The following is a 14,860-nucleotide window of genomic DNA, read 5'->3' as shown; positions in this document are numbered from 1 at the left end:
AGAGGTTTTGTGTTGGGTACTTAGACTATTTCCATCACAGAAGTTGTATAAAATATTTGATAGTTCTTTGTCAGTTAGGTAGAATGTTTACATCACAGAAGTTGTATAAAATATTTGATAGTTTTTTGTCAGTTAGTTAGACTGTTTAAATCACAGAAGTTGTATAAAATATTTGATAGTTCTTTGTCAGGTACTTAGACTGTTTAAATCACAGAAGTTGTATAAAATATTTGATAGTTTTTTGTCAGTTAGTTAGACTGTTTACATTACAGAAGTTGTATAAAATATTTGATAGTTCTTTGTCAGTCAGTTAGACTGTTTAAATCACAGAAGTTGTATAAAATATTTGATAGTTTTTTGTCAGTTAGTTAGACTGTTTACATCACAGAAGTTGTATAAAATATTTGATAGTTCTTTGTCAGTCAGTTAGACTGTTTAAATCACAGAAGTTGTATAAAATATTTGATAGTTCTTTGTCAGGTAGTTAGACTGTTTGCATCACAGAAGTTGTATAAAATATTTGATAGTTCTTTGTCAGGTAGTTAGACTGTTCACATCACAGAAGTTGTATAAAATATTTGATAGTTCTTTGTCAGTCAGTTAGACTGTTTAAATCACAGAAGTTGTATAAAATATTTGATAGTTTTTTGTCAGGTAGTTAGACTGTTTACATCACAGAAGTTGTATAAAATATTTGATAGTTCTTTGTTGGGTAGTTAGACTGTTTACATCACAGAAGTTGTATAAAATATTTGATAGTTCTTTGTCAGGTAGTTAGACTGTTTACATCACAGAAGTTGTATAAATATTTGATAGTTCTTTGTCAGTCAGTTAGACTGTTTACATCACAGAAGTTGTATAAAATATTTGATAATTCTTTGTCAGGTAGTTAGACTGTTTCCATCACAGAAGTTGTATAAAATACTTGATAGTTCTTTGTCAGTCAGTTAGACTGTTTACATCACAGAAGTTGTATAACATATTTGATAGTTCTTTGTCAGGTAGTTAGGCTGTTTACATCACAGAAGTTGTATAAAATATTTGATAGTTCTTTGTTGGGTAGTTAGACTGTTTACATCACAGAAGTTGTATAAAATATTTGATAGTTCTTTGTTGGGTAGTTAGACTGTTTACATCACAGAAGTTGTATAAAATGTTTGATAGTTCTTTGTTGGGTATTTAGACTGTTTACATCACAGAAGTTGTATAAAATATTTGATAGTTCTTTGTCAGTTAGGTAGACTGTTCACATCACAGAAGTTGTATAAAATATTTGATAGTTCTTTGTCAGGTAGTTAGACTGTTTACATCACAGAAGTTGTATAGCATACTTGATAGTTCTTTGTCAGTCAGTTAGACTGTTTACATCACAGAAGTTGTATAAAATATTTGATAGTTCTTTGTCAGGTAGTTAGACTGTTTACATCACAGAAGTTGTATAAAATATTTGATAATTTTTTGTCAGGTAGTTAGACTGTTTACATCACAGAAGTTGTATAAAATATTTGATAGTTCTTTGTCAGTCAGTTAGACTCTTTACATCACAGAAGTTGTATAAAATATTTGATAGTTCTTTGTCAGGTAGTTAGACTGTTCACATCACAGAAGTTGTATAAAATATTTGATAATTCTTTGTCAGGTAGTTGCTCTATATAATTACAAATAAATGTTGTGTAATAAGCAGCTGCATATTTTTATATCTAAAAGCTTTTAAATTTTTATTCACAAAGAAGTGTTTATGAAAAAGTTGTAAAGTACAAATATTCTAATGTTGATGCATATTCTCATTTGAAGTGATTGAATGAACTGCAGTTAAATGATTTTGATTTAATTTTACAAACTGCAGTTAAAATGAAAAGGAATGAGTTTTTAATGAAAATCTTTTATTTATGAAATGGAAGAAAAAAACCTTTCCTAAAGGTTGTACCAAGCCAGTAGCTTTATTTGTATTTAATTGAAAAATAATATATGAAGAGGCAGACACTAATTGAACATTCCTCATTACAAAACTGGATTAGCTAGGCCTATTATTTTTGATACCCCCTTTTTTATTGGGAGGGAGGGGGCTTTATATATATATAGGAACCAACACTGTTGATCTATCTGTCTGTCTGTAAATGTACATGGTCAGCACAAATCTGCTAGATAGATATATGGATGCATCTTTACACAGTTGTTGAAACTTTAACTGCTGATGTGTATAAAGAATAAAATCCTGATCCTAAATGTTGACTGCAGAAATAATCAAACTTACTTACTTCATTATTTCAATATGTGGTAATATAGTCTCTCATAAGTGCATGCATACAGGAATAAAATCCTGGTCATACATGTTAAAGGAAGATAATCAAGCTTACTTACTTCAATAAAGCATATAAGTATGCCATTTTAATCCAGGTTGGACCTGAATTAGTTAATACAAATTATATTTAGTTAGATGTCCTTAACCACTGTGAAACCAGATGTATATGAAAGAATTTAACTATTGTGAACCAGGGTTATTAATTCTGGTTAACTATTCAAAGTTTGACCAAGAACAGATTTCATAGTGGGAACAGTGTATAATAGCCTCTTGTAAGCCCAACTATTCTTTAAGAGGCTAGACAGAAACTTTACACAGTTTTAGAACACTATCTGAGTAATGTGCAATAAGGAATATATTTTATTCTAATTTCTTGGCTGTTATATGACAGGTGTACAGAAAGGAAACATTTATCAAGTTACACATAAGTTACATAACAATCTTTATTCGTCTTTAATAATTATTTTCAATTTTATTTCTTTCAAAGGTTTTTGGTTAAGTAATACTTTGAACCATTAGTGTCAAGATAAGTCTTTTTAAAATAAATTATTTGATGATTTGGACCAAGGAAGATATAACTAGTTACCAGAAATGAACTATAAATTGCAGGTGACAGAACAATAAATAAGGAAGGACTGCATTGCTTTTTAAATATAATGAATAAAAGAAAATGAGAAGGAACTGAATGACACAACAAACCAAAAGACTTCTAGTCTTCAGCAGTAGTTTCTTTTAAATGCTAGCCGCTTAATGAACATAAGTACAGTCCAGGATACCAACGTTGAGATCAGTTTTAAACTTGTACTTCGAAATAGATTGATTGATTGGTGTTTAACGCTACTTTCAGCATTATTGTGCTATTTCGTGGCGGTCAGTTTTTTATTGATGGAGGAAGCCAAGGTGCCCGGAGAGAACCACCGACCTTTGGTAGGAAAACTAACAATACTAGTCAATTAAGATTGGAGTCAAGCACACTTGTCATGTGCTGGATTCAAACTTACAACCTCAGTGTTGACAGGCTAGTGATACAGTAGTTCGACTACTTAGACCACTCGGCCACTGAGGCCCCTACACAACCTCAGTGTTGACAGGCTAGTGATACAGTAGTTTGACTACTTAGACCACTCGGAAATTCAGGGGAATCTCACTAACAATTACATTAGCATATAAATTATCTCCCTTCCTGTGACTGGTGCACTGCCATAATAATACATAGGTGCAAAAGATAAAAACATCCCCCTTCCTGTAACTGGTGCACTGCCATAAAAACCCATAGGTACAAAAGACAAAAACACATATTCATAGAATTTTCTTTTTTATACAAAGATAATTATTAATACAGGAGAAATAAGAAAATTGAGATTGCTTTGTAAAAAAAGAAAGGTTATTGCTTGATATCAGCTATCATTATTTAATTCAAATAATGTTAATAAAATCCAAGGGTTCATTCATTATTATATTGAAATTAAATAACTAGAGTTGAAATCAGCATGAAACCTACAAATCACATTGGATTCTATTTTCTGTTTGAAAAAACCTGGTACCTTGGAATCCTGGTACCTTGATGTCCTTTTATTGCACCAGGTTTGAAAATACCATTGAAAATGAATTATATAAAAAAAGATTAACATTACCAGATCATTCACTTCCTCGTCAAAGTATTGACAGAACTTTTTTTATTGTTTGATTAATAAGTTGAAGGATATTCAATCAAATGAAAAAAAAATTTGTTAAATCTACATGTAACTTCTTTTCCTTAAACTTCCCTTTAGATGAATCAGTCTTACTAAACTTCTGCTTTAATTATATATACCAAGACCAACAGTCCTTAAAGTATTTATAAAGCTTTCTAATGTATAGATACAGAATATTCAGTGACATAGGATTCATTTATGTCTTGTAGGGAAACAGAATACTGTAAATTCAGAAATTATTGCGATGTTTTTATTATTGCGAAAAATGCGACAGGGTTATAATCGCAATAATTTAAAACTCGCATTTTGAAATTTTTTATATGAATTAAACAGGATTTTTCTCAATATCGCTAAAATTAAAATCGCATTTTAGTCAAAAATGACAAAATCGCAATAATAAATGCGTGCAATAATTTCTGAATTTACAGTATTCAGTGACATAGAATTCATTTATGTCTTGTAGGGAAACAGAATATTCAGTGACATAGAATTCATTTATGTCTTGTAGGGAAACAGAATATTCAGTGGCATAGAATTCATTTATGTCTTGTAGGGAAACAGAATATTCAGTGACATAGAATACATTTATGTCTTGTAGGGAAACAGAATATTCAGTGACATAGAATTCATTTATGTCTTGTAGGGAAACAGAATATTCAGTGACATAGAATTCATTTATGTCTTGTAGGGAAACAGAATATTCAGTGACATAGAATTCATTTATGTCTTGTAGGGAAACAGAATATTCAGTGACATAGAATTCATTTATGTCTTGTAGGGAAACATAATATTCAGTGACATAGAATTCATTTATGTCTTGTAAGGAAACAGAATATTAAGTGACATAGAATTCATTTATGTCTTGTAGGGAAACAGAATATTAAGTGACATAGAATTCATTTATGTCTTGTAGGGAAACATAATATTCAGTGACATAGAATTCATTTATGTCTTGTAAGGAAACAGAATATTAAGTGACATAGAATTCGTTTATGTCTTGTAAGGAAACAGAATATTAAGTGACATAGAATTCATTTATGTCTTGTAGGGAAACATAATATTCAGTGACATAGAATTCATTTATGCCTTGTAGGGAAACAGAATATTCAGTGACATAGAATTCATTTAAAAAAATTGTCTTGTAGGGAAACAGAATATTCAGTGACATAGAATTCATTTATGTCTTGTAGGGAAACAGAATATTCAGTGACATAGAATTCATTTATGTCTTGTAAGGAAACAGAATATTAAGTGACATAGAATTCGTTTATGTCTTGTAAGGAAACAGAATATTAAGTGACATAGAATTCATTTATGTCTTGTAGGGAAACATAATATTCAGTGACATAGAATTCATTATGTCTTGTAGGGAAACAGAATATTCAGTGACATAGAATTCATTTAAAAAAATTGTCTTGTAGGGAAACAGAATATTCAGTGACATAGAGTTCATTTATGTCTTGTAGGGAAACAGAATATTCAGTGACATAGAATTCATTTATGTCTTGTAGGGAAACATATCTGTTAATATAACATGAACCAATTAACTTTGATCTCAATATTTAATTACATTTCAAACCATTTTAGTTACCATAGAAAAGAGTTAATTTACCATAAATATTAAAAAATATTTCCCATTAATATTAGAATCCTAGGCATACGGTCAATAATGAATATATATTAGCTTAAAGTTCATGAACATAAAACTTGACATTTTGAAATGATATAATCAATAATTGACATTTTTAATACTATGTTACGATTTGTTTTACCCAATTTTATTATATAGTTTATTACACAAAAAACAGTACATGTCATTATGATAAAATGTAGCTGAGAATTTCATTCTATTTGTCTACAGCCTATCAGCTGATTTTGACACACATCAGTAAATATAGGTTGTACTGTAAGATTAATGTTTTGGCCTTCACTAAAGAAATGAAATATCTATTGTTCTCAGCTAAGGAAAAAAAGACATTTATTGGAAAATTCAAGCTGTAATAAAAGACACTGATTCTTCTACTGGTATACAGAAAAGAGGCAGATTTAATGTAATGAATATTCAGTGCACAATCAATTCTTCAGGAGTGTAACTTTGTGTTGATATGTTTACATGTTTTACAAGTGTGTTAATGTACAAAATTACATTGAAAGCCTGCCTGTGAAATCAACATTTGCAATTGAAATTTGATAATTACGTGTAATAATGGAGTTATTGATGTAGATCCTTAAAATGATCAGATGATTTACGACATGAGGACTTGTCATCTTAATGTTTAGGCTAATTCAGACCTAGATCAATTCATTACTTATAGATAAAACAAAAATAAATATATAGATATATGTATACAAAAGGCTGACAGTAGAAATTGGTTTATGGTCAGTTTGGTGTACAGCATCTAAAATACATCTTGATCGAAAATAATTTATTATGTGATAATTTAGGATGTAAAGTAACTATTGTTTGTGATTATCCATAAAATGGATACATTATTTTGGAAGTTGAGGCTGCATCAGAATATGTGTATCTATAAGATGTAGGAAGGGGATTAAGGGTAGAAATGGGGATGTGTCAGTGTAAAAAGGAGAGGAAAAACTCCCTCGATCAGGTAGGTCACAGATTAATTATGTACACATATTTATTTCATTTTTTTTAAATACATGTTTATATACATATACGTTACAAGATCATGAAGATTGTTCAAATTACTGATTTAAGAAAAGATTGCTTATTATATTAATTGTTTTATTTTGTTTAAAGATACCTAAGTGATTGATTTATTTCCCCTAATTTGGCATTTTCTGCTTAATATGAAAATTTAGCGTTTGAGGGGGTGGAGGTGTGATGAAGGGACTAAAAATCAGAGATCTTGTAAAGTTTTGGTTAGAATTGAGAAAAAACATTGGAAAATTGAACACAAGGCACTAACTCATAAATTGGTGAACGCTTGAGTAGCATGTTCTTGCATTTTTGTCATAAGCAATTGTCTTAATACAAGAAGGTCATCTTGCTGTTTTATTTCAGATGACATTTAAGGTAATATTGTAATACACATGCAATATAAAGGAAAAATTAACATAAAACCAAATTAGTTGCCAAGGTTTTGAAATTTGACCTGGGTCTTTTACAGAATTTCTCATAGACCCATGTTTTTTTTTTCATGATGAATGGAATCTTAAATAGTAAATTATTTGGCCTATTATTTTATGAACATTTTATAGACCTGTTATGGTATATGCCTATTATATGTCAAATCTAAGAAATGATTTTACTCAAAATGAAGGTCGTTGTCTAAAGCAAAAGGGACTTTAAACATGTTAAATGGTTGGGAAGGGTTAAAAGTTCATGTTACAGAGAAAAAAGAATCCTAAAACATGAATTTTCAATTGCCACATCTCTTTCATAAGCTGTTTTTTATTGATATTTACCATTTAAGACTGAACATAAAATTTTGGTGACATTAATAACCAGTCACCAGTGGGTGGTCTGACTGGTCACTTATTCCATTGTTTTTGACTAACCTGTATAAATTAAGCATGGTCTAAAAGGGAAGCTGTTCTTGCATGTATGTCAGTATGTTGATATGAAAGAAATGAAAGATGTGTAATGTTGATGAGACAACAGTTTGCCAAAAATTCATATGTCCTGATAAATTTTTCCATTCACAATATATTTTGGTGCAGTTATTTTAGCATTCCTTTAACTTTCATTTGTAACATTTATTCATGTAAACAAAAACCAAATGCTTTTAATGAATATTTAAAGAAGAAGTTATTTGCAAAACTTTTTTTTTCTCAAGCTAATTATGATAAAGTTAAAGCGCTTAGAGGGGTATTCACCCCTTTGATTAAAAATTTATCATTTTTTAGCTTAAATCGTCTAAAAAAATGTTTCACCTCGCTGTGCTCTGCAGTATATATTCTGTTTTATGGAATTATGCCCCTTTTAAAAAAATCCTGGATTCACCTCTGTAAACAGAATAAATTTGGGCAGAAAAAATGCTTTCATAGTTTGTATTTTGAGATGGGGTATAACTGATCCTCATTTTCATAATGTATTCACTTTAAAATTTGTATTCCCAATGTTCATGATGTTTAGTAAATTTTTCTGACTCAATAAAAACTTTGTGGACTTTTTGAATTCATTGCTAACTCAGGAAATCTGTGTATAGCTCTCATTTTCTCTCCTAGAATGCTGGTTCTTATTTTCTCTCATAGATTGCTTAGTTCTAATTTAATCTTTGTTGGTATATACGAAATAAGTAGGTGTGCCAATCTTACAAACAAAACTGAAGAGAAAATCGGTAAAATGCCATGTAAAGTTATCTAGGTGGAGGAGGACCAGTAAATGTCAGACGAGAAAAATTTCAACTGATATTTACTTATCTGATTATATAACATGATGCATGTGGATGGTTTAGTTATGTGTATTCTTTGAACATTGTTTATATATGTGTATTCTTTGAAGAACATTGTTTATTTATGTGTATTCTTTGAACATTGTTTGTTAATGTCATTAATAGATGGTGTGTGTATTATGTACAGTTTAAACTTGCAATGTGATGATGTAATTACAAATTGATCAAACTTTTATGTTGACAATCAGGTTTGCTGATTTGGGAATAGAACATTTTTATAGTAGCAGTTTTTCTACCATCTTCGCTAGCCAAGGGTTGAGAGGAGGGGCCAGAGTGTTATACCCTTGGCTAGCAAAGATCAGTTTTTACATGTCTGATGGAAATGTTAAATCTTATAACTTGTCCATTAGGTCTTATAAGGTCAGAATATAATTCTCCATAACCCTTAATTTGAGGGATGCCCTTTTACATCAAATCCTGGATCTGTGCTTGGCATACAATAAAGCTTTGAACTTTCAGGAGTATTAAGAGATTTAATTTGAAAGAAAGCCTTATTACATGAATTTGTTTTAAGTTACCCTGTTATTGGTGACCTTTAATGCCTTGGTCATTGGGAGGACATTTGTGGTATAGGTCAACAGTAAAAACAAATGATATTACATCTAGTAATAAATCATTGGCTGATGTGACCACTATTATGACCATGTGATGTCCAACACTATTGTGACCATGAAGCTTGTATATTTCTGGTCATTTGTATGTTTTATCATGTTCATTTATTTCTATTCTTCTGTTTTGCTTTGTTTCATTGTGTATTATCATTGTAACACTCTTTTCATTACCTTGTAAAAGAATCAAGGTCATCACAAGGTTGAAAGTTTAAAAACTAATTTTAAAGACAGTGGAAACTATTTCAAAAGTTTAGCTATGGCAAACTCAACCTATCTTTTTTGTGTTTCCCCATATTGCAATGCTATGAAATGGTATAGGAATGAATAATCTTTATAGTTTGCAAAAACAAATACATGTTAAAGTATTATACTATTTGAATTTCAACATTTGTATTAACTATCAGAACTACATACAAGCAAGACTTTTTCTGTGTCATGTCCTTTTGGTATCTAAGCTGCCTCTTTTTTCAAAGAAGTGTTTTGACAAAGAGGTGTCAAACATTCAGTGGTATTGGGTCATCACATTTTTGTCTGTTAGGAGAGTATCATGCCACTCATATCTTACTAATGAAAAAGTTGTCAGTTGTGATCATTTCAGTATAACTTAGGAACTATATAATTGTAAGATTTTTCCAAGGAATGAGTTTCTACACTACAAATTTTTGGAGTTATGTCCATAGATGATTTGTAGGAGTAAAGGGATCAATCACACAAACATGACTACTAAATAATTTGTGTTGATTAGCTTTGAATAAGCATTTGACTTGAATTGAACCAGTGTATGTAGTTCAGGATTAGCTTTTGAATAATCAGTTGGCTTGAATTGGACCAGTGTATGTAGTTCAGGATTAAGAATAAACAAAATATCTCTGTAAATCTTAAATGTTGATAAAATATGTAACTTTTTTATGATTGAACATCAGAATAATTTTGTACATGAACTGCATTATGGATAAATTTGAATTACTGACATAATTTATTTGTGAAATGACCTTGAATTAGTTAAAAGTGAGAATTTATTATGTTACAGTAAAAATCGATTTTCTCAGGAACCATTTATAAGGAAATTTCAAAAACTCTGTTATCTGCATGAATGCATGACTCCATACATTTGTAATATAGGTGAATAGTATTAAAACTCTAAGGGTTACACACAACTGTTCATTGTTCAGATTAAATTGAATGTAAATTTTAATTTGAAATGTCTTCTAGGTCTGGTTTAACCTGCATGTTTATAAGGCCATAGTAGTGATTATTAAGACATGCAGAGCATTGCCATTTTGGCACCTCTTACTAGGTGATAATCTCTTTCTTTTCCTGTATTATTTTAAAAAACTTAAGTTCAAAGGTTAATAGTGTCAAATATTTAAAATTTGTATTATTTAAGTACTGTTGTTGTAATTGAAATAAAATATCTTCTTATGAAAAGATTTTACACACTTATAAGAAGTTAATCCGTTTCTTTTAAGTTCACAAAATATTGAATACTGTATATTTAAATCTTCTGTGTCATTTGCTTTTAATACCCTTTTGTTTGTAATGGAGTAAATTGACCAATAGTTTATGCAATAATTTATTGTTTGTAATGGAGTAAATTGACCAATAGTTTGTGCAATATTTTATTGTTTATAATGGAGTAAACTGACCAATAGTTTATGCAATATTTTATTGTTTATAATGGAGTAAACTGACCAACAGTTTATGCAATAATTTATTGTTTATAATGGAGTAAATTGACCAATAGTTTATGCAATAATTTATTGTTTGTAATGGAGTAAATTGACCAATAGTTTATGCAATAATTTATTGTTTGTAATGGAGTAAATTGACCAATAGTTTATGCAATAATTTATTATAATGTTTACCTATTCATAGTTATTGACTGACAAATGAAAGGTGTGGAGAAAAAAGTTATAAGACATAATATCTAAAAAAAAATATTATTTTTTAATCCTAATCTAACTTTATCAGTTTTAATCATTGGACATTTTCATTTCTTTAGGAACCCTTTTGGAATATAAGTTTCATGGTCTGACTATTTTGACCATTCCTGTTTCCCTATTGTTAGTAAATTCTTTTCAGTGAATCTTTGGGTCATTGACATTAACAATGATTCACCTGAACATTCAAATTGACCCAGATTTTAATCGAAGTACTACAAGGACATTTTATTTAACTTGCAAATGAAATGCCTTAGCACTAAGAGTTGTTTGAAAAATCGGTAGAATTAAATGTCCTTTTTACAAGACCCTTTGACGTCAGTAGATTTGTGTCTTGATGTTTCTTTATTGTCCTCTAACCTAAAAGCAGATAAATTGATTTCTCAGTTTGGTTCAATTAAAAATTTCAAGTACTTGTTTTATTGTGAAAATGCTCCTACTATTAGAATTCTACATAAAACCTATAATAGTGTTTTATGATTTAGATTGAATATATATGTCGCGTTAACTAGATCTCGGAAACCAACTGTTACGAAATCCTATATTTGTTTTCTGCAGGTATTAATTTTATTGTATGAGGTAAAATTGCATTGTTTGGAATTTTTTATAGGTCTGTTAGGGATATGATATTACGTCATTGTCCTGTTTTTTCTAACGCCTTCACAACATTTCTGTTTATCTAGATTAATCAGTACATGTCAAAGATTTGAAAGAAATATAGAAATTGATTTCTACTGTCACATGCCAGATTATCTGCCTTCAAATTATTGAATGCATTTGATGTACCATTATACAAGCTAGGTCAAGCCATACATAAATAGGTCTTTAGTTGCTGAAGTCTACGTCATTAGGTGGATAGTGGTCTCATTTGCAATCATACCACCTCTCCTTACTTTTATAATGAAAAAGAAATAAGTTGAGAATCAAGGACTTAGCTGTCTTAAAAAACATATATAAAGTTGCATTTACTTCATATGATTAATACCTAGTTTCACAATCAATTACTAGGGCATGGGGCTGCTTAAATAACAACTTTGACTACACATGAGGGTCTTGCACGGTCGGTATTGTGAAGTGAATTCTTGTTTTCTATCTCAGGTGCGGATCCAGCCATTTTGTAAAGGGGGTTCCAACCCCCAGAACACCATGAAATGTTCAAATAATAAAAAAAAAAAATAAAAAAAAAAAATAGAAAAAAAAAGGGGGTTCTTACCTCGGATTTGCCAATGTATCTAATATTTTATATGAATAGAATAGAGAGCGGAAACAGGGAATGTGTCAAAGAGACTACAACCCAACCAAAGAGCAGAAAACAGCCCAAGGCCACCAATTGGTATTCAATGTTTTCTTATGGATCTGGACATGCTGACCATGTGAATAGGTCACAGCCAATCCAGTTTGTTAAACATCATCAGTAGTAGTCCATTTGGTGAATTTCATCATACTCAGATTTTAAAGTTTTTTCGGGCAGAAGATGTTTTGTTTTATTTATGTCATTTGAAAAGTTTTCTCTGCCTACTGTGTTATAAAAGTATAGCATTTAAATACAAATGTGCCAGTATCAAGAGACTAAAGTATTTAAAAAAAAAAGCTTCTTAGCTGGCATTTAGTCTTAACCTTGAAACATTTGGCTTAATCTTGTAAATGTTTATTTTATTTATTGAAATGCTATTAGACATTCTCTATGTTTTTTTTTTAAATCTCATGTGTATTAGCCATGATGGATTTAGTATCGGAATGCAGTTGTAGTTACCAAGAATGTTAGTGGAAATTTGCCATTAATGAAATTAGCATTTTGTGTAGATATTTTGAGTGTTACTTTTTCTGTCTTTAACCTTTACTAACAGGTGACAGTAAAGAAGCTTGTGTCAATCACAACCTTCAGACATAGTTATACATCATAATGGTAATACACATGATATTGTACAGAACTACACATCAATCAACATACTAGTATCATTCCATAACATCTAGTTTAATTAGTACTAATTACTACAAACATTCTCTGTACATGTAATACATCATAATAGTATTACGTCATACGTTAAGAAAGTTTCAATAATATCCTTATTGTATCAAAGGTTGAATACCATGATGTCTAGCTTGTCACAATCTTTCCCCAAAGAAATGTTTTTTCTTTCTGTATATAGAAATGATATGGTATGACTATTATTTCCACTGAGGTAATTACTTAGGAATGACATGCCAGGCATTACAGTTACTATTTGAGAGGCTAATTTTAGCAACTAAAATAAAACAAATAACATATTGATAAAAAATTCTTCTTGTTCTTATTTAGAAAATTCAAGCGTTTTGTCAATAAGCTGTCAATATATCTTAACCACCAATGATTACTCTCACTGTTTAAAAAAAAGGCATATATAATATGGATTCATTACTATTCCAGGGGTAAAAAACTTCGCAGATTTTGTTCGTATATGATAACCAAAAATTTAAATATTCATCAAAATACCAACAATTTTTCTAAAGGCTTGTAAGCAAAACTTGGCAAAACAAATCAAATATCCCCCAAAAATACAATTTTCCCCCAATCCAAGAAAATTGGTACATTGTACCAACGAATATAAATGAATCTAAAGTACCGATAATTGAATACAATTTTTAAAAGATACTATAAGAAGACATAGTTAGGCAGAATATACATTATATATATTGCCAAGTCTGTGTTTTGTGTATACAAACAAGTAGTGTCTTGCAGGGGTTATATACAACTTGAAGAGTGTCATAACAGGGGAGGGGGAGGGGTGGAACAGGAAACAGGAAATAGAAGTGAATTTTACTAAAAATCAAATGCTTATTTTTATATTTTGTCAAAAGGCTGTGTACCAATCCCAGTAATTGATGATTCCCAAATACAGATGTAAATTCACATTGAAAAAAATATGCAAGAAAAGATCTGTGGGAAAATATGGAAAACAATAAACATGTCAGCTATCAGTGTAACAGATCAAGTGGGAAACAAAACTTTTTACAAACAAAAGGTGACCCAATGAACTTTTGTTTGTTATCTATTATACTGTTCCTAAAGAACTTAGTGCTTTTCCTGTACTTATTTTTATTTCATGTTCTTTTATTTGCCCTTAGTTATTCCACCAATTGAGATTAAAGTGGGAGGATTGAGATCTAAAAAAAATTTTTTGTGTGGCCACATGTTCATGTGCCTATCCAAGTTGGGAACTTACTCAGTGGTTATCTTTTGTTATTATCAGGGCATTTTGTAATTTTGGGGTGCTTGATATTAATGGTAGATCTTTGATAGTCCCTTAAATTTGTTTAAAAAGTTTTTGACTCTGGCTTCTATTGTGAAGAACATATTATGACCTCTAAATGTGATTTATATGTCAGACAACAATAATAAGGTTAACTGCTTTGTCAGCATGTACAAACACAAAACACTTTCAAATGCATCTAATTTGTTATTGTCCCCTGTGTGATGCGTTGCGAGGACATAGAAATACTGTCCCTCCCAGTGTCTGTCCATCTGGTCTTGTTTGCACTCTCATCTACAATTCTTGCTAGATTTTTATAAAACTTGTATCATAGGTTTATATCAGCAATATCTTGGACAAGTTAGAAAGTCAAAATATGATAACCTCTACATGTAAAGAGGTATAAATAATTTCGAGTTAAGATATTTACATCCTCCATACAGGTTTACTTCTGATATAAGTACATAGGTTATAAGTAAGCTAAATGGACATATTATGACACTTAGTGTGTATGGTTGCACTGGTAAATAATGTTTCTGTCCTTGGAGATGACAAAATAAATCAAACCCACGACCTGCAGGTGACATATTAAATCAACACAATGACCTAAGCTATTTGTCTGATGTGCACTCTTAGTATAAAGAAAGTTGTGAAAAATGGAAGCT

General features: G+C 30.2%; 1 protein-coding gene across 7 annotated transcripts in view; it reads left to right on the top strand.

Annotated features, from left to right (window-relative positions):
- The window catches only part of LOC127736193 (high affinity cAMP-specific and IBMX-insensitive 3',5'-cyclic phosphodiesterase 8B-like), a 146,616-nt gene that overhangs the window by 50,646 nt on the left and 81,110 nt on the right, over positions 1–14,860 (top strand). The window contains exon 1 of one of the 7 annotated variants that reach the window (XM_052246781.1): positions 5,889–6,605. The exons of the other annotated variants lie outside the window; for them this stretch is intronic. Within the exon in view, the coding sequence (XP_052102741.1) occupies positions 6,558–6,605 (48 nt within the window). The 5' untranslated portion in view covers positions 5,889–6,557. Of the gene's footprint in view, positions 1–5,888; positions 6,606–14,860 lie in introns of those variants that run through there. 7 annotated transcript variants of the gene reach the window in all.

The sequence above is a fragment of the Mytilus californianus genome, unplaced genomic scaffold (genome assembly GCF_021869535.1).
Source record: "Mytilus californianus isolate M0D057914Y unplaced genomic scaffold, xbMytCali1.0.p SCAF_3, whole genome shotgun sequence".
In the NCBI taxonomy this organism is placed as follows: domain Eukaryota; kingdom Metazoa; phylum Mollusca; class Bivalvia; order Mytilida; family Mytilidae; genus Mytilus; species Mytilus californianus.
This window is presented reverse-complemented; position numbering and strand designations above follow the sequence as displayed.